A 26,352-nucleotide genomic window follows, 5' to 3' on the forward strand; every position below is an offset into this window, starting at 1 on the left:
GGAGGATAGCACACACACACACACACACACACACACACACACACACACACACACACACACACACACACACACACACACACACACACACTGGGATCCTTGACGTGCTTGCATGTTGTGTCAGTTTGCACCGAGGTGCAGCGGCTCTAAAGACACGGCTCGTCCCCGGCTCGTCCCCGGCTCCACCGCCGCGCTGCGGGCGGAGGAGCAGCTGGAGGAGCGGATGCTGCTCCAGCATCTCTCTCCTCTCTGCTGCTGCTGGAAGGTGAAAAATGGAGGCAGATACTGTAGATCAGCTGACTCTCAATCACCGCCATGCCGATCTGCAACCTCAGGGTCCAGAATCAGAATCAGAATCAGAAAAGGGTTTATTGCCAAGTTTGTCAAACACACACAAGGAATTTGTTGTGGTGATTGGTGCAATACAATACAATACAATACAAAGTATATACAGTAGAGTCCACTGCCCAGTCTCGGCCTTTTATAATGTTACCCACAACTTAATCTGGAGTAAACACAGCACACTTTCAAAACCCAAGTGGGCTTTATTTAGAGTTTTCACGCTTTGCATGAGTGGTTTTCTCACAAGGAACTGTGAAACCAAGAGGATTCTGGTTCAATTTAAACATTCATAACAGCTATATTAAGGAGCAGGTGTGCTGAAAGTCTTATATAAAGATATGTCTGGGATCTTTGGGTGTTTTGGGTGATCTTTGTGACTCATCTGGGTGCTCTGAAGTCAGAAGGCATTATGATACATTCATGCTACTGCACACTGAATTAATGATTTAGATCAAAGGTCTGCTGTACGGCAACATTCAGGCCACAGTCGTCCAATAAAACTGCTGGAAATGCTGATCCAGGTTGATGTTCAGGACATGCCAGAGGAATTCAGGTCCTGGGGTCAAGGGTGCAGGGTTTTGACAGGAAGAAGTTATTGCAGTGAAGAAGTCTGATAATGTCTGGATTTCATATCATCTCGTGATGTTTGCTGTTTTGCAAACTCATCTCGTGTTTCTGATGACGCATGAAACTAATTGCATAACCAGAAGTAATTGAAGAAGTAGTTTTTTTTTAATGTGGGCTTTGTTTTTGTTTAGTTTTTTTCTCTAATGGCTCGTGTTCATTAGTTGAGATAATTGAGGTTGGAGGAGTCATATAGAGCCAAGGGCTCCAACCTGGGCCTACTGGGAGGAGTTTCAGGATACGTATATATGAGGCGCCAGGTCAACTATCTTATCAATTCAGCGAGCTCTTTTTTGATGACCTTGAAACATTTGTTTACATTAAAGAAATTTAAAAAACCCACAAATGAGCCTTTAATGCTAACTAGTTTGTGTAATACACAAAATATCCTCTAAAGTTCATTACGCAGGATGAACATGAATATACTACAGAGATTTTCATCAGTCTCCTGCCCCTAATGTTTTTTGTTTTTTTCTTTCATTCTAAAGAGATGAAGCTACAGATATAATTTCAGTGTTAAACACAACGTTCTGTATCTGCATTATTTAGAGGATAACAAAATGTAACACGTAGCTTTGGTTTAGAAGAAATACCCTGCAGCAGTAACTGTGAAAATAATGTATTTAGCTAAAGACAGGTACCTTACAACATGTACACAATCATCTGAAGTTGGCATAAACACATTTCCATGAACTTTAGAATAAGGAAGTTATTAGTGACCTAATCTACTGGACCTGGGTTTATTTGATATAGTAGGTTTGAACATATCAAAGCATTTTTTCTTGCTTTTTAAGCTCAAAGTTGGATGAAGTACCATGCATGCAAATAATACATAAATACATTTAAGAAAAAATACTGATTATATGAATAAACACTGATGACAAGCCACTCGCCACATTCCATTCACCCCCTACATCACTGTGTCTCATCATGATCAAATATCATCTCTAAATCAAAACAAAAGGAAAGTTATGCATCACAATTGCATATCAAGGCGTTTTTCTACAAAGCCATTAGTTTGGAACTGTAAAATGTGAGAATACACCTCTGCTCCATTATGAATACTCAAATTACCACTTTATTACCACTGCTTATATTTCAGCATTTCACCCTGGCTGGAGTTCCACACGTTCTGATCTTCTCAATAGTTTTTAATTCTCTTATTTATATATATATATATATATATATATATATATATATATATATATATATATATATATATATATATATATATATATATATATGTATATGTATATATATATATATATATATATATATATATATATATATATATATATATATATATATATAATTTTAAACATCTTACATCCCATGTGTGTATATGTATGTATGTGTATGTATAGTGACAAATGCTTTGTATTTGAAATGTTTGCTTTATGAAACCATATATTTAGGTTGTTGACATGTTGTAGTACAAAGATGGAGATTTTGGACAATGTTGGATAATGGCAATGATTTTTTTACTTTGACCACAGGAATTATAACATGTAGGACAACTATGTGGATATTTTTGTATAAAATCTCAAATTTCATTAGATGGGGTCTTTATATTTTTTTTTTTTTTTTATCAAGAATCAAACTGTCTTGAATACCTGCCTCTTGAGAAATGTCATAAAAGCAACAATAAGCTCCTAGTATTTCTGTCTGTGAGACTTTCAGAAAGACAGTTATTACCCAGCCCTCGTTCCCCTCCACCCCCCGTAGGTGTTAAGGTCACGGTCATTTTACTACATGTGACATTAAATACCAAGTAGTCAAAACAACAGGGACACACTTAATTCTTATTTCTGCACTCTATCGTTTAGTCATTACATCTTTCATTGTAATATTAACCCCCCCCCCCAAAAAAGATGAACAAAAATTCAATGCTGCATTGTATTTTGCACAGTCATGATAAAAATCAAAACAGATCGATCGATCTATCTATCTATCTATCTATCTATCTATCTATCTATCTATCTATCTATCTATCTATCTATCTATCTATCTATCTATCTATCTATCTATCTATCTATCTATCTATCTATCTATCTATCTATCTATCTATCTATCTATCCATCTATCTATCTATCTTATTATTTATAGGTTTAGTGGTCGTTTAAATCTCAGACTTGTGTCCGTCTGGGCTATATTTGGTCACAAATGCCTTTTATAACCATCCTTAACCCTTTAAAGCCTGACGTATGAAATAACACAGAAAAATCCCACATTTCTTCCAAGTTTTATTTATATATTGGAATCGAAAACACTTCAAATTTTGTATTAAAACAATTTCTAAATAATTATTTTCCTCATCATCATGACTACATTCGGTAAATGTATGTATCTTTTTTTTAGTTGGTTGATTTTTTTAATAATTTTTTGGTTTGTATGAAACTTTTTTTTTTCCTTTTTTGATTAAGAGGATGCTTCAAATGTCTTAGAATTTTATGTATCAAAAACTGTACGACACATCTGGCAACATATACAGGACTGTCTCAGAAAATTAGAATATTGTGATGAGGTTCTTTATTTCCTGTAATGCAATTAAAAAAACAAAACTGTCATACATTCTGGATTCATTACAAATCAACTGAAATATTGCAAGCCTTTTATTATTTTAATATTGCTGATTATGGCTTACAGTTTAAGATTAAGATTCCCAGAATATTCTAATTTTTTGAGATAGGATATTTGAGTTTTCTTAAGCTGTAAGCCATGATCAGCAATATTAAAATAATAAAAGGCTTGTAATATTTCAGTTGATCTGTAATGAATCCAGAATGCATGACATTTTTGCATTACAGAAAATAAAGGACTTTATCACAATATTCTAATTTTCTGAGACAGTCCTGTAGGATTAAACGTCTCACTGTGTGATACCTTTGATTTTGAACCATAAGCAACAGTCTAACATTCTACAGTGTATATGTCGTTTTAATCCACAGTGCAACTTTTAAATTCATGAATAACTTTGGATCCGTTTGTCTTTGTTCCTGTCATATGTTAGTCTAGTTGTTGAAATTCCTTTTTAACAAGTGGAAACAACACTAATTGCTTCTTTGCATCGAGGCACAGCTGTGAACTTTCATTGGACCCAATCTGTTTTACACTTGTTTTAACCCACAAATATACAGTATCTGTGCCAGAAATCAGTTCACTGGAGCAGAATAACCAAAATCTAGCAGCAGCTTGTAAACATTCCTGAGTGTTAGTGCCACAGCTACAAATGTCCATTACCGGAAGCTGATTGCTTGACTGATTCAGGAGATTCAATTTAAGGGGGAAAACAACAATAAAAAAACACATTTTCAGTGTAACAAGGCAGCAATGTATTTTTTTCTCCTTAAATGAAAGTGACATCTTTTTAACAGAGAACTGTAAAAGTGCAAAAGTGGTTTGACATGTTGTTGCTCAAGGTGCAAGAACCAATTTAATGCTGCATATAGAGTATGAGTTGGTTCCTCAATTAGCTGTAGTTTAAAATAGCTACAGAATATAGCTGAAATGAATGCGTTGTGGTCGTCTGACTGGTGTTTTTCTATTATTACCCTCCTTAGATCCTGCTATGAATTTTTGAAACTGCACAGGCTAGAGCAGTGTCCCCCAACCTGGGGTCCGGGCCCCCCTGGGGGGGCGCCAGAGATCTCTGGGGGGGGGCGAAACTTTGCTTTGAAATGATGCAGTTGTAAAAATGATATTTGCGAATGAGTCATTCATAAGACATTGTTAGGAATAATTTATGAATGTCTTGAATATTTTTAGTTTTTTATACACTGGTGACAAACACAGGAAATGATTTCATTCCTTATTATTATATCAGTACTCAACATTTAATCTACTCCGACAGGTTGTTAAAGGAAAAATGTTAAAAAATGTTGGTCTCATATTAAAGGAGCTTGAGGCAGGATTGTGGCAAGATATATGAAAAAAATCCGTATACATTTTAAGTTTTCTAGTAATAATGTCAGATGAAGCGTTCCAAACCAAAAAGAATGATTCCTCTAGTGTATCTCTCCGTTGCCTTGAACAGGCTGTGTGCTGCAAAATGTGCTGCAATTCGGTCCCGAATTTCCCGCGCTGTCCTGCGGATGTGACATCACATGACGCTGCATGCACGTTCTCCCCGTTCTCCCGTGCCGGCTTCACTGTTGGCTGCAGTACCCCCAACGGCCGTCGTGGTGAAGGGTGGCGCTAGAGAGTCTCATTTCTTAAAAGGAGCCTCAAGCTCCTTTAAAAGAGACATTTTTCAGAAATATTTTTATGTCCTTTTATGTCCTTTTGTGCGTATTTTATACATTGGTGACATTGGAGAAAAACAAAGTCATATGTATACAGAGTAAACCAAAGAGAAATGTATCAAAAAAACATAATTAATGTTCATTTTTTCAACACAAGACTATTTTGGTGCTAGTAGGTACGGGTCGGGGGGCCCGGCTGGTCTTAGACACAAGTAGGGGGGGAACAAGGAAAAAAGGTTAGGAACCACTGGGCTAGAGTACAGTAGTTCTTTGCTTCTTTAGATTGTAATTGTGACCTAACATTATCATCATCCACATTCACTGACTTACACGGGCATAAATATAAACAAAACCAAACAAAAAAAGCCACACATCCAGCACAAACGTGCACAAACGTGCGCTCGCTGGGCGCAGACCTCTCTGTGGACCTGCAAGTATCAAATGAATAGCTGTGCCTGTGGTGGAGAACACATGGCTCCTCCTTTGATCTGCTCGCGTTGGGAACATTCCCATATGCGCAGAAGCTCTATGTTAGATGAATAAAGATGATTAAATTGCAGCAATCTAAAATTCAGCAGGTTTTAAACTTCCCACAGTGTCCTCTCTGATAACCTGTGAGTATAAAGTAGTTAAGACTTAATGTTTAAGGCACAGTATGATGGGAGTGGATGGCACTTAACGGTGTTTGATGCAATCTAAGGAGGACTCCTGGTCAAAGCAGTATCTGTCACAGCCATCCCAGGAACATGGGAAAGCCATCAGGGCCTATCCTGGTGTCTTATCATGGAAACTTTTATTTTCTTTCATTTCTGATTATTATTTCATAGTGAAGTCTCTTTGGCTCTCATTGCTCTAAAGGCTTCCTGAAAGCCCACAGCGATATCAAGGCTACTCCTCTGAGCTGCCGGCTGTCCGTCTGATCTGGTTCAGTGATCAGAGCAGCACGAGTGGTCCAGATCTGTCCAGATCTGCCATCGCTCAAACATTCCAAATGGAAAAGTTCTCCAAACTTGATTTGGTGGACTCCCCTCTCTTTTATCGTCTTTCACTTTCCTCTGCTGGATCTCCCTCGGTTCTTTTCACTGTAGTCTGTAATATACACATTTGTACTACATTTTGAAAGAGTAAAATGTATGGATTTTGTCATCTCAGGCATGCTCTACAGGACTCAGAAAATTTGAATATTGTGATAAAGTTCTTTATTTTCTGTAATGCAATTAAAAAAACAAAAATGTAATATATTCTGGATTCATTACAAATCAACTGGAATATTGCAAGCCTTTTATTATTTTAATATTGCTGATTATGGCTTACAGTTTAAGATTAAGATTCCCAGAATATTCAAATTTTTTGAGATAGGATATTTGAGTTTTCTTAAGCTGTAAACAATGATCAGCAATATTAAAATAATAAAAGGCTTGCAATATTTCAGTTGATTTGTAATGAATCCAGAATGGATGACATTTTTGTAATTGCATTACAGAAAATCACAATATTCTAATTTTCTGAGACAGTCCTGTAGTAAGTTAGTCCTGCTATTAATTCAAAAGAAGAAAGATTAGAAACATAGATATTGCACTTCATTTTATATGACCATGATCCATGCAATTCATTCATGAAAACTTAACTCTTTGACATTTCCAATCGTCTACAATTTACAGTGAATTAAAGTTATCCAAGAAAGGGTGAAGTGAATTGGCTTGTAATTTCATAAATTGTAATAATTTGCTCAAATGTGTTCTTGATCTGTATTCCCTGTGTATATGTGGGTTTTGTCTGGGTTCCTCTGGTTTCCTTTGGCTGTCCAAATACGATAATTGGTAAGTTGGTGAAAATTCATGCATTCAAACTCTCAATTTTAAACTAACTAAAGATGCAATAGAGAAAAAAAAAAACGGTGCTATTTTCACACAAACCTCAAATTTAACCTAAATTCGGCTCATTTGCTCATTCTTTTCTTTCTGTCATTCACTAAATTAACGCATATATTTCTGGACTTGCGTTGACCATTGGCAGCACAACCCTCGCTTTTCATTGCAGGCAGGGTTTTATAGCTAATTACCTTTGACACAGCTGTAGTCCATGAAACCAAATTGCCAACTAATCCACTCTCGTTTCTCCACCGTCACATTATTCCACTCTATCAGAGCTCCTCAAAGATATGTTCCAAATGTGCTTAAGTATCAGTTCTCTGACATGCCAGCCATGGAAATATTAGACGCCGGGAGCAAACACGGCCTTATCAAGTCGGGGGGTCGTTAGTTAATTGGAGAGCTCGCCCTGAGTCTCTTATGAGTCCCACGTAACTTTGTTGTTTTTAGGTGTCACTTGCTATTTGTTCAGGTGCAGACACCAACACAAATCAATGCTCTTTTGCACTCCCCTTCTCAACATATGTTTAATATATTCACATCATCCTTTGTCCATGTTTCATCTTTACTTATCTGAATATCCTGTTGTGTACTTTATATTATTCATGGTGGGGCGTCGCACAACTGGCTCTCGGCAACTTTGTAATGCAGCTTAGCATTATTTATTACCTTCTACCTTCTATAACATAGTTTTTACATATGTATTTATATATATAATATACAGAAATGTCTTAGAAAATTACAATTTTGTGATAAAGTTCTTTATTTTCTGTAATGCAATTAAAAAAACTAACATGTCATACATTCTGGATTCATTACAAATCAACTGAAATATAGCAAACCTTTTATTATTTTAATATTGCTGATTATGGTTTACAGTTTAAGATTAAGATTCCCAGAATATTCTAATTTTTTGAGATAGGATATTTGAGTTTTCTTAAGCTGTAAGCCATGATCAGCAATATTAAAATAATAAAAGGCTTGCAATATTTCAGTTGATTTGTAATGAATCCAGAATGTAGGACATTTTTGCATTACAGAAAATAAAGGACTTTATCACAATATTCTAATATTCTGAGACAGTCCTGTACTTCTACTCTAATCATACTTTTATACTTTTCTTATATATGATTTATTTAGTATTAGACCTATAATTTGAGCATGTTATACCTGTTATCTACACATTTTGCTATGTTATCTGTAATTTGAGGTTCTTGAGATGTTGTTATCCTCAATCTGTGGTGCAGGGAGATGCTTTAATATCATTATAAGGTACGACATCATCAAAACTGAACATTTTAATATGTGTCAGTTTGTCTTTTCTCATGAAAGCAGTCTAAAAGACTTTACTTTAGTTTGGTATGATCAATCAATCAATCTTTATTGTCACATCATATTACTGAGTAACATGGGTAAAAATCTTGTTTGTGCATTCTCATCATTTGCAGTTAAAAGATAGACATAAAAACAAAGTGCATAGTGCATTAATAATCTACATAAAAACATAAAACACTACGTGGAATAAAAAGATAGAAAAACGATACATAGTTTTGGGCTTGTCTGTATAATATAAAAATCTCTATTTGCAAGAGACATGATGATGACGTTTTTGTCAAATTTTTATCAAATTGAGTGTAAATGATCCACAAATTTCTACCTTGAGAAGTTCTGGATGTTCTGGGTCTCTGGAAAAACGCCTGCAGACAATTGAATTGAATTGAATTGAATTGAATTGAATTGAATTGAATTGAATTGAATTGAATTGAATAGAAGCAAAGTATGTCATGAAAGGGTTTATTTATTACGTATACACTGATGAGTTTACATCACTCATGTTAACAAGGTCGACTGTGTGACAACAATATTTTAAACATTAGCATCACTTGCTGACCTGGAAACAGTTGGACACTAACAGGAGGAAATGACTGATGAAAAGCATTTACCACCTGAGTTATAGGAAGTCTTACGTGCCTCGGGCCATGCTTTCATTTGTGCTGTTGAAAGATTTTAATTTTATCCAAAAGGAACCAGTCACGTTAAGAACTCTGAGATTATAAGGAAAACCCATCTGTTATGTGGATTGAGTTTAAAATATATAAACAGATATAAGTCTGAGTGATGCCCTTTTTGCAAATTACAATATGGCTTTGCAATATGAATGTGGACAGTGAAATATATTACAGCTATCTGGCACATCCACAGAATGTAAAGATAGCTGGTGTTCTTTTTTATGATCATTTTTTCAGCTTTTTTATTGATGCAACTTCTTTGTTCCATAAAATGAAGCAGAAGCACTTTACAACGGGAACACCTCAGTGCCGACCTTGGACTTTTGTCCTTGTCTCTCGTCTCCTGTTTGTTTTTGAAAACAAACATGCAGCACACTGGCAAAGAATGTGCTCCAAAGGTGAAAATCACTGATTGCTTGCAATTTTTTCCTTTCTCCTCCCTGCAGCTCCCTCCAGAATGATGACGACGATGAGGTGACTAACAAAACGTGGGTTCTGACTCCCAAAGTGTATGAGAGTGATGTCACTCACATCCTCAACAGCCTGCTGGACGGATACGACAACAAACTCCGACCCGACATCGGAGGTGGGCACTCACTTTTCATGGATTATCTGTTTAGTCAAAGAATTGCAATTAAAGGAATGTGCACATTTGAAATCAGACATATAACTGAAAAAGGGAAAACATTTAGATCAAGAAATAATTGCAAGTATAAAGCACACTGAACAAAAATCAATCTAAATCTGTGATATTAACAATTAAAAATGAAGTTTGTTGCTTTACATGAATGCATCTAGTTTTGAACTTAATCTGCATTTGCTCAAAAAGGAAGACATTGTGCATTTTTTCCTTAACAAGCAGTATTTATGTAATCCCAGGCAATCTTTTCATTTACACACAAACAACAAGCAATGATCTTGTTCCATTTACTTTTCCTTTAACAATTTTAATCTATTGGGCAGATTGACCAACGTTTAGATCAATGTTTCCCAACCCTGGTCCTCGTGGGCCCCTGTCCTGCATGTTTTAGATGTTTCCCTGCACCAACACACCTGATTCTAATTAATGGTCCTAATTAGCTTGTCACCAAGGTCTGCACAATTCTGTTGATGACACACGTACTTTTATCACGGTGTGCTGAAGCAGGGAAACATCTAAAACATGAAGGATAGGCGTGCCTCGAGGACCAGGGTTGGGAAACACTGGTTTAGATAGAACATGCTTTATTTGTTTAAGTAGAACACCACAGTAAAACATATCTTGCTTGATCTACTTTTAAAAAATGAAGGCGACTTTTTCGCATGATATTTTTATGTAGATCAAGAAAGACTAGTCTTTGTATAAACTACTCAATTTTTAGTATGTACAAAATTCATTTGCAAGTAAAGTCAACTTAATTATTTCTTTTTTTTCTTTTTTTCCCATTTTTTTCTTCTTTTCTTTCTTTTTTTCCCTTTTTTCTTTTCTTTTTAAAGTCAACTTAATTTTGATAATTTTGATAAATAAAGTAAACTTAACACAATTAAGTTGACTGTACTTGCAAAATGTATTATTCACATACATAAAATTAAGTAGTTTATACAAAGACTAGTCTTTCTTGATCTACATAATAATCTCATGCAAAAAGTTGACTTTTTCTTTTAAGTAGATCAAGCACAATATTTGTATCAGTGCATATTCATCAGTCAGAGTTTCAGGTTCTTGGGGGAAAAATAAAATAAATAAAAATTATGAATCCAAAATGACTTGCCCCAATCATGTAGATCATATTATTTTGATTGATTTGCTGTGAGACGGATGATTTGAATACTGCATTTACCGTTCTCTCCCGTGGAAGGTTTGTGTGCGTGCTATGGGTTGGCATGCAGCAAATACATTTCTAAAGTATGCCCACCGGTGTTTATGTAAATGCGTGCGCTGCGGTGATGGAGGCTGTCTGTCATGGTCCTGTAAGCCTGTAGAAAGGTCTCTTACTTCCCTGGCTTTGATCGACAGCGGAGCAGGACTCCCCTGTCTGCAGGATCCTATCGTTGCATCAGTAACAGCAGAATAGGGAGACACTCGGCCCCGTTGTGGACTGGATTCATGAGTCACTAATCCTGGAACAACTAGCTAGAGTCAGGAAGTTTCACCTGACATGACGGTCCGTACGGCCCACGTACCGGAGCACACTGAGCCAGGACTACAACAAAGACCTAGAAAAGGCTCGCACTTTCTAACTTGTCTTGTTTGCGTTACATTTTTGTCGAGTAATGCACTCCAAATGTTCAAGGACCAAACAAAAAAACGGAGTTACATCATTTCCAGCATAAAAAAAATTGGGACTTAGAGCTCATTTCAAACAAATAAAATATTGATCCTGTTTCGTGTGTCATATTTGAAATACTTAAACCAGATTAAAGAATTAAATTCATAGCATGTAATCTTTCATATTAACCCATTTTCTTGACATATTCACTCTTTGTTTTATTTTATTTTTCTTCAATTTCAAAAACTGTTGACTCAGGCCTAAAATGATTCCTCCTGCTGCCTGTTGGGAGGTCAGAGTTTCATCCCTTCCTTTGCAGGAAATCTAAAAGATATCAGGTTTTTGAGTGCAAAATAATGATAATAATAATGAAAGGATAAAATAAAAAAGACCAAAGGCTTCACACTGGCTTTCCAATTGAAATGGTGACAGTTTGTGCTATTTCGGAGGTGGTAGCATCATGATTAAATCACGTTCTAATCTGAATGCTTTGAAACGTGATGGGTGGAATGAGGTTTGCAGATGAAAGCAGCTTAGTAACGCTGCTGTGTTTACATTGATGGCTTGTTTTCATTCTATCCAGGCTTTACTGCTGCTGCATGTAATATGAAGGGCATCCATTTTACTGCTCAAACGTAAGAAGGGGCTCCTGCAATGAGCTGAAGAGCATCTTAGATCTGCTCTGATGCAGCTGGAACCAGGGGAGCTACTACAGAACATAGCCGGGCTGCTGCTCGACGCCTTCTTAACCGTCATCTTCAAACGGGCTCCGATTTCGTTCTCTCTGCGTTGGTTTTTTCTCGTTGCTACCAACTTACGCATCCTCACAGGGGAAATAATTAGCTGGCGATGCTGTCACCCGAGCCAGCAACCAACCAGCCCTGGCACGGGGGAAGTTTCTCACCCACCCAAAGAGCGCTGCAGATTTAGACGGATCTCTAATTGTGCCACTGCTTGCCTTTGAAGTTCATTGTGATGCTCATTTAATTTTAATATTCCTGGAGAGTGTTGCATGTATGAAAACTGCAGCAAATTAGGCAGAGAGAGTGAAAATGTGAAACTGTGAATCTATCCATTTTTAATCCATAATACAGCCGTAGCATTGGATGTAATACAGGACTGTATCAGAAAATTAGAATATTGTGATAAAGTTCTTTATTTTCTGTAATGCAATTAAAAAAACAAAAATGTCAACCATTCTGGATTCATTACAAATCAACTGAAATATTGCAAGCCTTTTATTATTTTAATATTGCTGATTATGGCTTACAGTTTAAAGGAGCATGAGGCAGGATTTATGAAAAAAAATATACGTTTTAAGTTTTCTAGTAATAATGTCAGATGAAGCGTTCCAAACTAAAAAGAATGTTTCCTCTAGTGTATCTCTCCGTTGCCTTGAACAGGCTGTGTGCTGCAAAATGTGCTGCAATTCTGGGCCCCAATTTCCCACGCTGTCCTGTGGATGTGACGTCACATGGCGCTGCATGTGCGTTCTCCCCGTTCTCCCGTGCCGGCTTCACTGTTGGCTGCAGTACCCCCGACGGCCGTCGTGGTGAAGGGTGGCGCTAGAGAGTCTCATTTCTTAAAAGGAGCCTCAAGCTCCTTTAAGATTAAGATTCCCTGAATATTCTAATTTTTTGAGATAGGATATTTGAGTTTTCTTAAGCTGTAAGCCATGATCAGCAATATTAAAATAATAAAAGGCTTACAATATTTCAGTTGATTTGTAATGAATCCAGAATGTATGACATTTTTGCATTACAGAAAATACAGGACTTTATCACAATATTCTAATTTTCTGAGACAGTCCTGTATGGTTTCCTAAACTCATCTTGCAGCTCTTATTGATTTGTTTTTACGCGGCGATCGTCTTTCAGCAATCAGGCTTTTAACACAGCGCAGACAGTCTTTGGGAATCCATTGCAGTGACTCAGACAGCCGGTTGTAGCTCGCCTCTCACCCGATGACAGCTGGGATACGTCCAAGACACCCTGACCCTGAACTGAGGCAGGTGTAGAAAAAAAAGAGTGACTCAATGACTGTCTGCTTGTGAGTGACATGAAAAATGGATGCAACCATGCACTCAGTGTATCCTGACACTCACTATGGTTCCCGCGTGAGGCCTTGAGGCTGGCCCAGTCCTGCGCTCCCTCTTCTCTCAAACGTCCAGTCATCCATAAACATTAGATAGCAAAGTGAAGCTAACGGAGAGGCTCTGGCAGAGCGTGCATGTCCGTTTACACCAGGCTGTGCAGTCTCCTCGGACATACTTTCACTGCCTGGCTGTTTATCTCGCTGAACTAGTAAAAGGCAGGAGAAGAGGAGCGGTGAAGGACACGCAGTGATGGACGCCACGTTTCCTCCACTGAATAGCCACGCTTCATCCATTTACAACACACCCATAAAGAGATCATATAAGTAGGTATAAATCCATCTTTAACTAGATATAGGAACCTTTAACATTTTAGTGCAGTCAGCAGTCTAGCATGCTTTTAGCTTCATCTAATTATCAGAGTGGTATCACATGTGGTTAATCTATGTATCACTCTAGGCGTGCTTTATTGAAAATGTTCCTAGAACAGCATTTCTAAACCTATGCAGAAAAACGCTGATCATGTTATTGGTTAGGTCAATTTCATGGCAAAGCCTTGCAATAGAGCCACAATTAGATGATGGAATTATGATAAACCATCAGGAGCCTGGAGAGAAAACCGGCAGTGGGGAAACTTCAGGGCCTTCTACGCCTAAAAAAGATCAAATAAATAAATAAATGTAATAATAATAATGATTATATATATATATATATATATATATATATATATATATATATATATATATATATATATATATATTCAATAAAAAAAAATATTTCTATCTCTTTTAATTTAATACAATACATTTAACAGATTTTCTCTCATCTATGTACTAAAATTAAGTTTACTATCAAGTTCATGTCCTGAAAACCTGTTATCCAATCAGAATGATCTGTCTCTATTAAGGCCCGGTTAGCTGCTCATTCATTGGTCAGGACTTCACCAATCCCGGGGAAGCAATTTATGTTACAACCGGGCAGGGGAAAAGGGAAGCAACAAAAAACCCAGCTGGTATTAGGTAAGGTAGTTTATTTGTCACTAAAAATGCCAGAATACTGGTTAACAGATTAACAAAGAAACAAAACAAACCAAAGAAGAGGGCCGGTGGGTGCTGTTTAAATCAAATACAAAATAACAGAAAGAGGACTCTCTAAGAGCTAAAATGGATATACCCAAACTAACTCAAAACAAAAAGGAAAACAAAGGCTGTCTACACTCACTAAAAAACCAAAGTACAACCAAAACAGCAGCCCTGCACCTAGTGTTTGTAGACATAAAGTTACTAGGTGTGGAAACTTAGCGGAATCAGTCACAGGTTTGTCAAGCTAAACCCTGGCCACACTTCAAAGGTTTAGCAAACTATAGAACAACAACAAAGGACCACACGGTAGCTGCTAGCTAATGTTAGCTTTCTCACAAATCAAAGTTCTGCACAAAGAGGCGAGCTGTCACACAGTCAGCCGCCTGGACTGAAAGACTGGCAGGGGTTTTGTAGCTGTTCACTTCTGATTGGGCGGCTGGGATTGGCCAGCCCCAGACACGCCGCACCAATCAGGAACCCAGGTGAACTGAGGGATGGACTGCCAGGAGCCTGGAGGCTGCACCAATCAGGTCAAAGAGGGCGGAGCTTCGGTGGTGAGCTGTGCAGCTTGGCAGAGTGGCAGAGAGAGAAAAAATAAAACACAGTAAAGGAAGAAAGGGCAGCGGCCGTAACAGCCAGGCTGTGTGTTTTGGTGTGGAGAGTGACGGGCAAAATCCACCAATCACGGTTTGATTTCAAGTGGGCGGGAATAAAACAAAAGATCGTAGGCCTTCATGAAGTCCTGACATCAAATCTCTGCAGAGTGGTGAGAGACGGTTGAGAGACGGAGTTAGATGGCGGAAGACGAGAGTGACGTTGTGTACTGTTGCTTTATTCCGCGATGATTTCTTTTCTCTGTGATGAGGCGAAGGCCCAGCCGTAGTGCTCACGGTTCAACACTGAAAACCGGGGGAAAGTATCAACCTCCATCAAGGCTCTAAAGCACAAGAGGTACACACAAGAGAAAATAAGAAATGAGGCTTCACTTTGTTAGAATTGTCTGTCATGAGGCTGGTTAATGTCTGATGATGAAATATTAGTGAGATGTTGTTGAAGGGTGTTGATGTTCAGGTAAATTGAGAGAATTGGAGGTCGTTCTTTTTCTTTAATACAAATGTTTATATATATATATATATATATATATATATATATATATATATATATATATATATATATATATATATATATATATAATGTACAGTATAGTAATTGGGTGACATAATTAGAAGACTTCTTAAACAGAGAATGTTTTCAATTATGTTATTTTTAAAAGGTTTGAAAACATTTCCATTTCTCAAATGGAGGGTTCGGTTGTTTCCTTCCACCTTTATTGGAACGTCTTTGCTCTTGTCATCCCACATTAATCAACTTCCATTTCCACCTCCCCATATAAACATGATGATAAAGTAACTGTTTGAATCTGGAGTTGTTTAAATGTTTTGTTTTTTGGGGGGAAACACTGGTGCTGTGTAGTCGCCTCATCGACTGGTCGCCTCACTCAAGCAAAGAGAGGATTTAATGTCTGAATGAGCCGCCTTTTCTTTTCTTTCTGCACTTCTCTGTTCAGAAGTTGACTCACGACTGATGAAGGGGACAGAAGCTGATAGCATTCCTATTTAAACTTGTGCTAGTATATGAAGAATCCTTCTCTTCTGAAATCTCTTCTTCTGTGCTCCTTTGCAGTAAAACCAACGGTGATCCACACGGACATGTTCGTCAACAGCATTGGCCCAGTAAATGCCATCAACATGGTAAGTCACAGTGCTGTATATATGACAAAAATCGTTCGTCATTAGGGGTGTAACAATATATTGTGCCACGAAATTTCGCGATACAAAAACGTCACGATACGTGTCGTGGAGGTGACAAACTGTATCGCGATATTGGGTTGTTAATATTAATCTATTGTGTTGACTAGTAACGCGCATCCGACCACGCGTGCCGACTGCGCCTCGACCAGCGGACCAAAATCTTCCTCCGCTCAGAAGAAACTAGTACCGTTTTGGTCCCGATCACGGGACTCTTGGGGGTTTTGAGCTCTGAACTTTTACTGATGTAAGGCTGGTGTAGAGTTAAGCCTTACCTTATTAAATTAAACCTTTTTGGGGTGGTGAGTAGGATAAACACGGGGAAACTTGTGCTGAGTTCCAGTGTACTTTAATGTCCCTCAACAGTGTAGGATTTTAGAACATCAACACAGCACTAGTGCCGTACTGTGGCGTATCACTCCGCCCAATCTAAAACAGACTAATCACTACAGATAAACTGACTAGTGTCATTATAGTCCCTGATTTACATCAGAATATAAAGAATATATTTATACAATAATGAACCCTCAATTACCAAAATAACCTTACACTTATAAGGTGAGCATGAATCAATCTTTTTATGATGTAAAATTTGATGTATTTATTTACTTTTATTTACTTATTTAATTTTAGTTGTTAAATTTCTGGAAAAGAAAAAAGTCAAATCATACATGAGAGAAACTATTCAGTTTGTGGCAAAATATTTGTACTTGTATGAAACTGAAGATCATAATGCAAACCTGACATTTACTTTTAGTTCAGTTTGTGGAAAATGGTTGGCCTGGCTTTCTCTTTAAAACTTAAACAGTTATAAAGAATTACAAACTGTAACAATAGGGCAAATGTACAGCATTGTTTTGTATTTTGTGTCTTTCAAATAAAAGACAATTTTTTCCAGTCATATGTTCCTCATTCAAGGTTGTTAAAAAAATACTGCTATAATATCGTATCGTTATCGTGACCTCAATATCGTGTATCGTACTGTATCGTGAGATTAATGTATCGTTACACCCCTAGTCGTCGTCATCATAATTGTTCAGAAATCTGGCCAAAGCCTGCATGTATTATTGGCAATGCCTCCACAGTGTTCAGGGAAGGAGCTCTGGCCACGATTTGGGGATTTGCTCAGGACCACTTGACTGAGACAGATCCAGCTCTCCAACATTCATATGTCGTTTGGCTACTCAGTGATGGAAATAACCTTTGGATGAATGAAAAAAATGTGGTCCATCTTATTCATTTGATGAAAATTAAACAATTGATATGTTTAACAAACGGGTACTGACCAACGAGTAACCGGGTTGTGTTGCAGAACACGTAACAAAGGCCTGAAAGCAGTTTAGTCTCATTTGAAATGTCTGTGTTCTGGTAAATGCTGAGATGTTCTTACATCTTTATATTTGCCAAGAATTGCATCAGAAACAAATGTGAGGGTGGTTTTATTATTTGAACAAAGAAAATGATATATTTCTTTTTCTTGGATCTTGTTTGGAGACAAGCTTTTGAGGGTTTGATTTTCTTTTCTAACAATCTGATACTTGCCGTGTCGAGCCGGTCCAACACGAGCTGCACGGCTCGTACATTTCAAGGAGCTGCACGAAGCCAAGATGTGTGGGAGAGCTGTTGATTTGATTATTTGATTTTTAAATTATTTTCAGTGTATATCTATTAACGAGTTACAACCTTAGCATTGGAAATGCTGGAACGGCTACATTTCAGAATAGGGCAAAAAAGTCAACGTATTCATAAATGTAGAAGGAAAGATTTAGAGCCAATCCCAATACACCCCCTACTCACTACCACTACCCCTAAAAATTAGGCCACACATTCTAGGGTATATTGTGAGAGAATTGGGACTGGGCCCTTCCCAGGGCCCAGTCCCAATACTCTCACTACCCCTACTTTTCAGCACTACCCCTAAATTTAGCTTGCTACTGTACGTCACTGCGTGGTTTACGTTCGGGTACGTAAGCGACTGCGTAGTTACGTTTGCACATACTGTACGTCACACCATATCAGGAAGCTAAAAGCTGTTTTAATTTCAGCTGTAGCGCTGTTAATATGCCACTTTATTAAGTTTTAATATTTTTTCAGGTGTAAAAGTAACCGTTAAGATCCCCAACCTGGGCTCAGTTTATCCAAATAACGCCTGTTAAGAAATTTGATCTGATGTTTTCGGAGATGAGAAGAGCCGCCGGCTCGGAGCAGCAGCAGCAGCAGCTCACGGCCGGGTCAACCTGCGCCGTCGTCCCGGGGAGAAACCTGCAGCTCTGTGGAGATTTACCGCTGGCTGAAATAAATCATTTAGGAAGATAAATGTTGGTTTAACAGATGAAACAGTTGTAGCTACGCCTGTTAAGAAATTTGCTCCGAAAATTTCGGGAATAGAACTGCCTGCCGGCTCCGGAGCTGATTTATGGTTCCGCGTTAAATCGACGCAGCGCGTACGGCGTAGGTTACGGCGTAGGTTACGGCGTACCCTAAATCAGCCTTTATTCTGGCGAGGTTTGAAAAAGACTTTGCAACAACGGGCAAACGAGTGATTATGTATATTCACTGAGTGAATATTATGAAAGTAAAATATGTATTTCTCGCTAGAAATGTAATCAAAACACATTTTTATGCAGAAACTAACTCAAAATATTGATTTTATTCACTAAAAAATAAGAAATGTCCGCCATGTTTTTTGTTTTTTTTTATTCAGTCTGCAAATGACGATGTAAAGCATTCTGGGAAATTTTTCTGGCCCTAGGCCAGCTAGTCAGCATCTGAAAACACTAGCTCTGTAGGGCCAGATTGATAACCACTCGCCCTCGTTTTCCCCACTACCCCTACATGCAAAGAGGAATTAGGACACCACTACCCTCACGGGAATGCGCAAAACTTAGGGGTAGTGCTGAAAAGTAGGGGTAGTGGTAGTATTGGGACAGAGCCTTAAACAGTGAAAGTATTTCCTTTGTGCTCACAAGTGTGTGTGACTCTCTCTGACCGGGGGACACGTTCAGGGTGTACCCCTGGATCTGGGCCCGCGGTGGCTGAAACAGGCTCCGTCCCCCCTGTCACGACGGCTCTCCCCCGCCCAGAACCAGCCTCTCTTATCATTCTGCTCAGATTTAATGTTCCACTCCACTGGGTCTTAAAACACCCACTCTGAATAACTGCAGTCAGAAACATTGATGGGATCAGTGGGATAAATGTGTGTGTTCGTGCTCCCATTAAGGCGCTGGTGCGTACGTGTGCGTGTCTCTGCGTTTCTAAGACAAGGGCATTCTGCTGACATAAAAGGTTGACTGATGACTTTGCAGTTGTATGTAACGTGCACGGTGGAGCTCGTGCGCTCACACGATGACGTGGCGAATGCGGCGAGGTTGGGAGATTTCTTGAGAAGCAGAGAGAAGACGGATGGTGCGGGGGCGTGCGTCTACAGTACGCACAAGTAGGGCTTTTCATTCCTTAATTATGAACTACGCATCTCTGAGATACGGCAAAGCTACAACTCATGAGCGGGAGAGGAGGAGGAGGAGGGGGGAAGGGATGGGGAAGACTAACGATGAGAACGAGGTCAATGTTTGAAGTTGAAAAAGAATGATAAATTGAGGCTTTGTATCCATGGGAGTTGAGGAGAGCTTAACTGCTCTGATGCAGCGACGGCGTGAACCCAAAGAACAGCTATCCTTGAGGCAGCCGAGAGGGCATCTATACGGAGGGTTCAAGAAAAAATAATGCCTTTATCCTGCTCACAAGGTCCCACGTAAAGATCCTAAAGCTTTCAAACTTTGTCAAATTGAACTTTCTGTCCCCAGTAGGGATGGGCGGTATGGACTAAAAAATGTATCACAATAATTTCTGGCATTTATCCCCATAACGATAAGAATGACGATAAAAAAAAATACCAATTCAACTCCACCTTTTTAACTATAAATCTATGACAACATTCAGTCTTTGGAGCCCCCAAAACAAGTTTTCTTAGCTTATAAAATCCCAAAGTAGAAAAAAATACAACTTGATAAATAAAGAAACAGGAGAAATAAATAAAAGTTCACTGAAAATAAAATCCAATCAGTGATGACTTCTCCTAATATCAATCAATCAATCAATCAATCAAATTTTATTTATATAGCACCTTTCGTCCAAGTACATGAAATACAAGGTGCTTTGACATTTTGATTGAAAAATAAGCATAATAAACAAATAAAAACTGGGAGACCAAAAAGATAAAAACTGGGAGACCAATGCAGCCTGACATACAATATAAAATATATAAAATTTATAAAGAGATAAAGGTTCAAGGATTAAGGCTAAAAAAAATAATCAGTCCACAACAATAAAAATAGTAAAAACATTATAAGAGATAGATAAATAAATAAAACAGATACCTTTAAAAAATTTTAAACGGAATAAAACTAAAACTATAAAATGTGATGCTACATAAAAGCCAGACCAAAGAGATGAGTTTTTAATCTACGTTTAAAAATGTCCACATTTCCAGCTCCTCTCAGAATATAAATAAAATGTGCAAATTAACCTGTGGTTGGAACATGCCACAAATTAGATACTATTGCAATTTTTTTTTTCGTAATAGTCAAACGTTATATCAAAATCTAACAACCATTTCCTTCTGTTTTTTTGCAGACTCTGCATATAATAGATGATGTTCGTCTCTCTTTTTAAATCCAAACCAGTTCCAGATAACGGAGCTGGAGCCTCGTTTAACAACGAGCTCCTCGCTCTCAGATCCGCCTTCCGCCATGTTTGTTACACAAAAACGTCATCAACGGGAATTTATCCTTTTTAACCCGAGATGACAAATTCTTACCTTGGGGAATTTTTTTGACCGTATATCGTGAACGGTAAAATATCACCCATTCCTAGTCCCCAGCAAAAGACAGACAATGTGAATTTTGCCTGGTGACAATAAAATAGTTTTCAAATCGTGTTTGGAGCCCTATGGCACGGATTTAAACGTTATTGTCGGCCTAAGCTTTGTCAGAGGTTGATTCCACAAACCCCCCCACATCCCTTTTTTTTCTTCTCCTGCTGTACTTCCCTTTCAATTTCAGGGACTGACCAGTTAAAAAAAAAACTAAATAAATAACAAAGCTCCCTCTGTTTTCCTTGCTCGCCTTTTCTTCTCACATTAGACGACATTTCACTCCCACTTCTCTTTGTTTTCCACCTCTTCTCATCCCTCTTCTGCGCCTGCTGTTGAACACAGTTTCCACAAAGACGGAATATGAGACAAAAGCTCCCGACGAAGTGCTGCCAAAGAAGGAGGTCATGAGGTTTGGAGAGGCTTCAAACAACAGGAGATAATAATTGCCCCGTTGAACATTTAATTTTCAGGTTGGGAGCGTCAAGATGCTCTCTTTTCGAGCAAGAATGAAAGGATTTCTTAGCCTGAATGGACACCATCTTTTCTGAGGAGGCGCCTGCAAATGCGTTATAGCTTTGTTTCCACTGGCATTCCAATGTTTCGGTCTGATCTGTGCACGTCTCTCAGTAAAGAAGTGTTACTTAAATGAGCCGAACCGTGCCGGGGAAACTGAGACTTTGGTTTTCTGTTTTCAGGAATACACCATCGACATCTTTTTTGCTCAGACCTGGTACGACAGAAGATTAAAATTCAACAGCACGATGAAGGTTCTTCGCCTCAACAGCAACATGGTTGGGAAGATCTGGATCCCGGACACTTTCTTTCGCAACTCAAAGAAGGCCGACGCCCACTGGATCACCACGCCCAATCGCATGCTGAGGATCTGGAACGACGGCAGAATACTCTACACTCTCAGGTACGGTGTTAGTCGCAGAGCTTTCACTCTCGTTTTGGTCATTCACCTGCAAGAAACAGTTTGTTTTAAAACGGATTTGGTTTTATTTGACATTTTTTTAATCACTATCACTTTATGTCACTTAAAGCTTTAATTGTTTAAGTATTTTTCTGCTGTTATCAATTATTAACCTGTTTTTTTGTCTCCATCATTAAACTGCTATTAGTTTTTGTCAGAATGCTAGGTAAAATAATCGGGGTTCAATCTCTATTTACATAAATAGCTTAAACATTTTCAACTAAATAAAGCAGACAATAGTAAATAGCAGTGAAATGATGTAGAAATTAAGCATTTTGGCTCAAAACTTGACTAATAACATGTTTATTACATTATTATAGGTCCAAGCAGCAAAGGCGCAGATGCCCTGTTGCTTTTGTTTTTAATATCATTATTAATATTTTCATCATTCTTTATTTTCTTCCAAAGTAATTGCAGGAAAAACCAAAGCACTTGGAAAAAAGAAACCCAAATAATCCCGATACTCAGATCCCAGAGTTTTAGGTTCTGCAGTCAAAGCTGTTTCTATAATCATTCACTTATCTCCACCGTATTCTACTTTATATTCACAATATTTTTCTGCTGTATTATTTTTCCCTTTTTGCTTTCCTTTACTATCGGCATTTTTGATTCTTCGTTTCAGTGCTCAAAAAACATACTTTACTATGTGTATTTTTAAAGTTTTGTGCATTTTATGGTTTCTAACCCCCCCCCACCCCCCAAAATAAATAAACATTTAAAGCTCATAGATCACAGACGGATGAAAATGATCTCAATACTTGACCTAATTGCAACATGTGCAATATGTCAAACATACATGTCAAAACCATGCTACTAAGATCATCACAGACATTTAGTTGTTATTTGTTTTGCATGGTGATTTTAAAAGAGGAAATAAGTGCGTCTCAGATTTCTACTGCACGGACAACATTTTCTCTTCTTCCAAAGACATTCAGTCATATTTACACAAAAACTGAATGATGAGATAGTTTTTTCTACTATAATTCTGTCATTTAACTTTTCAATTCTTAATTCTTCAATTAAAGAACTTTAATTGAATAACAGAACCTTGCCTTCTAAATATCATGTCCATACCTCACTTTGTGTGCTGGTGTTGGGAAGGGCCCATTAGAGCCAGACAGTCACCGTGTCCAGGGACGCAAAGGTCTGGGGTGTGAATCTCATTCTGGTTGAGCTCAAGTTGCCGAAGATGTAGTGCCGTATTTTCCGCACTATAAGGCGCACCTAAAAGCCTTCAATTATTTCAAAAGCTGACCATGTGCCTTATAATCCGGTGTGCCTTATATATGGATCAATATTGAGCTGCAACTTCACCCACTTCTTGAAGTGATTTTTCGTCAGATCAGCCTTCCGCATCAGTTCCCAAACAGCTTTTTTTCTCTCTCATACTGGTCGGCCACTCTCATCAGAGGTAAATGCAAATGAATCTTCCCAGGCATCACTGAATGTTTGATTTTCTTCAGATATTTTTCTTTTCTTACATTTCTCCATACTTGGCCTTGCTAGGGTTGAAAGTCGCGACGAATGGATGGCGTTTTGGCGGGAATACCGGCTTTATATAAATGAATACCGGCTTTCACGAGTATGACGTTTATTTTGAGCGACGAAAAACAATAAAATATATTTATTCTAATATGTCAAGATCACAATAATCTTCCAATTTAGAACTAAAATATTAAAGGACTAACACAAATAAAATACACTTAAATTAAATTCTCCATTTAAATACTCCATATATAGCCTTATATATGGAAAAAGTTTTAAAATATGTCATTCATTGAAGGTGCGCTTATAGTGCAGAAAATACGGTACTTTATCCGTATGGTGTTTTCTTTTTATCTGCTTTGATTCCGATCATTTTAGGTATTTGTGTACATATCGCACATATATTTTTTCCCTACTTTTTATAATTTAATATATCTTGAGTGCTTTTGATTCTCTGGCTTAGAGTTCATGGATCTGAATTTAAACAACCTAAAATTTGTGGGATTGGTCGATACTATGAACGTTAAATCAGATGCAAAAATACTGGTTGCCAATGATAGCTCCGACTTCATAGATGACAATATTAAGATACCGAAATAAAAGAAATACACATGTGTCAATTAGGTCAATATAAAAAGAAAATATGAATCATCCTTATTATCATGTTTATATAATCTCTTAAAAGCAGTGAACATTTGGAGTGGCACCATAATCTATCAGTGCTAATGATGGAGTGATACTGAAGTGTTCTGAAATCAATCACGTCATGATGAATGTCCTACTCCCTCCGCTTCATTAACTTGTTAAGGAACTTGGAACTTAAGCACTGGTTAATTAGGATGACCACTGCGATCGGAGCACAATGATACATGACAACGGCGAGTGAGTGGACGGGTTAAGTCACTTAAGGTCATTCTCTCATTAGGAGGAAGTTTAACGACTTTGACTTCAAACTTCTCGAGTGTGGGGGGAAAAAAGAGACGAGTGTGGAGTTTAGCTTTGTTCAGTTTCATCACGTCATTTCTTGTCTCATTAGTTCAGAGGAGGAGTTTTGTTGCTTGGTTCTGTGATGGATCATTAAGTGTCAATATATATATATCACATTTAAACTCAACGATCTGCGTCAGTTCTTCCAAATTCTGTCTCCGCAGGTTGACCATCGACGCCGAGTGCCAGCTTAAACTGAACAACTTCCCAATGGACGAACACTCCTGTCCCCTGGAGTTCTCAAGCTGTAAGTTTGGCCGGATGCTGTCGCCCTGCTGTGTTTTTGTACTCGTCTTCCTCCCTTTCTTTAACACACACACACCGTGCCAACAAACATTCAACGTATGTGCAAATATCTCATTTAAGGAATAATTACACAACAATGGAAAAAAAAACACAACAGATGAGTTTTATTCATATTTATGGACGTCGTAAAAAGGACATGTACACACATTATGTGCTATCTAACTTGTTTACCAAAGGAAATGAATAAAAAGGCTTCACCGTGGTGAAAAGCAATAGCACTAGTTAATAACTGGGTCTTCGCACTGCAAAAACTCAAAATCTTAACAAGAATATTTGTCTTATTTCTAGTTAAAGTGTCTTTTTAGTAAAAAAAATCTCATTACACTTAAAACAAGACTCATTACCAGAAAAATAACTTGTTATTTGACAATTTTCACTTGTTTCTAATAGATTTTCACTTGAAATAAGTAGAAGAAATCTGCCAATGGAACAAGATTTGTTTGCTAAATTGGCAGATTTCTTCTACTTATTTCAAGTGGAAATCTACTTGAAACATGTGAAAATTGTCAAATAACAAGTTATTTTTCTGGTAATGAGTCTTGTTTTAAGTGTAATGAGAGTTTTTGACTAAAAATGAGACATTTTAACCAGAAATAAGACAAATATTCTTGTTAAGATTTTGAGTTTCTGCAGTGCGTGCGTGACACCTGCTCTACCTGGTTGCTGAAATTCCATATCATCGTTTAGAAAGCCCTGTAAAAATACATAAACCACTGGTTTATTTATAGTACTCGCTGGCATACAATAAAGGGACTGACTGCTTTTCTCATTCTTGCAAAATTGAAGGATTTTTCTGCACTTTGTTGATACTATTTTAAAAGACCTTTCAAGCAGTGACAGGGATCCAGATGTACTCAGCCCTTCCGTGTAACAGAAAGTGTATGGGTGGCGTATAAGCTATGCTAATGAAGCGTCTCTGGTTCTACTGAGAGATGCACCATGGGACGTTCTCCAGGGAGAACGCTTCCTCAGTAGCTCCGGAGCACAAGAAAGAGAAACCGAGGGGGTTAGCGAGCCTAAAAGTGGAACAGAAGCCCTCATTTAAATTTGATGAGATCCACGGATGTTTTCAGAACTTTGAAAATTGCTTGATGTACAGCGCACAAGCTGGTTCCTACAGAGTTGCAGTCAGAGGATTGTGCAGCTATTTATCACGTGTGCAAATTATTTCAGCACGTGCCGCAAAGCAACAAAGCGTGTGGAGCGCAGCGGTTTAGGCTTTAGTCAGGCAGGATCCGACAGCACTATGTGTTGGAGACTTCCCAGACGCCGTAGTAAACAACGCTGTGCCATCCAACTGCAAGAAAATGACATTTTTACTATTTGTAATTATTAAAGCACTGGCTGAGATCAATCAATCAATCAATCAAATGTTATTTGTATAGCACCTTTCATCCAGGTGCATGAAATACA

At 37.9% G+C, this 26,352-nt stretch overlaps 1 protein-coding gene across 4 annotated transcripts in view; it reads left to right on the forward strand.

Moving 5' to 3' along the window:
• Positions 1-26,352, forward strand: part of gabrg2 (gamma-aminobutyric acid type A receptor subunit gamma2) — an 81,304-nt gene that overhangs the window by 1,233 nt on the left and 53,719 nt on the right. For all 4 annotated transcript variants that reach the window (XM_061739433.1, XM_061739434.1, XM_061739435.1 and 1 more), the window contains exons 2-5: positions 9,531-9,670; positions 16,191-16,258; positions 21,884-22,104; positions 24,798-24,880. In XM_061739433.1, coding sequence (XP_061595417.1) covers positions 9,531-9,670; positions 16,191-16,258; positions 21,884-22,104; positions 24,798-24,880 — 512 coding nt within the window. The remainder of the gene's footprint in view (positions 1-9,530; positions 9,671-16,190; positions 16,259-21,883; positions 22,105-24,797; positions 24,881-26,352) is intronic.

Source organism: Cololabis saira, chromosome 14 (assembly GCF_033807715.1).
Source record: "Cololabis saira isolate AMF1-May2022 chromosome 14, fColSai1.1, whole genome shotgun sequence".
NCBI classification, from domain to species: domain Eukaryota; kingdom Metazoa; phylum Chordata; class Actinopteri; order Beloniformes; family Belonidae; genus Cololabis; species Cololabis saira.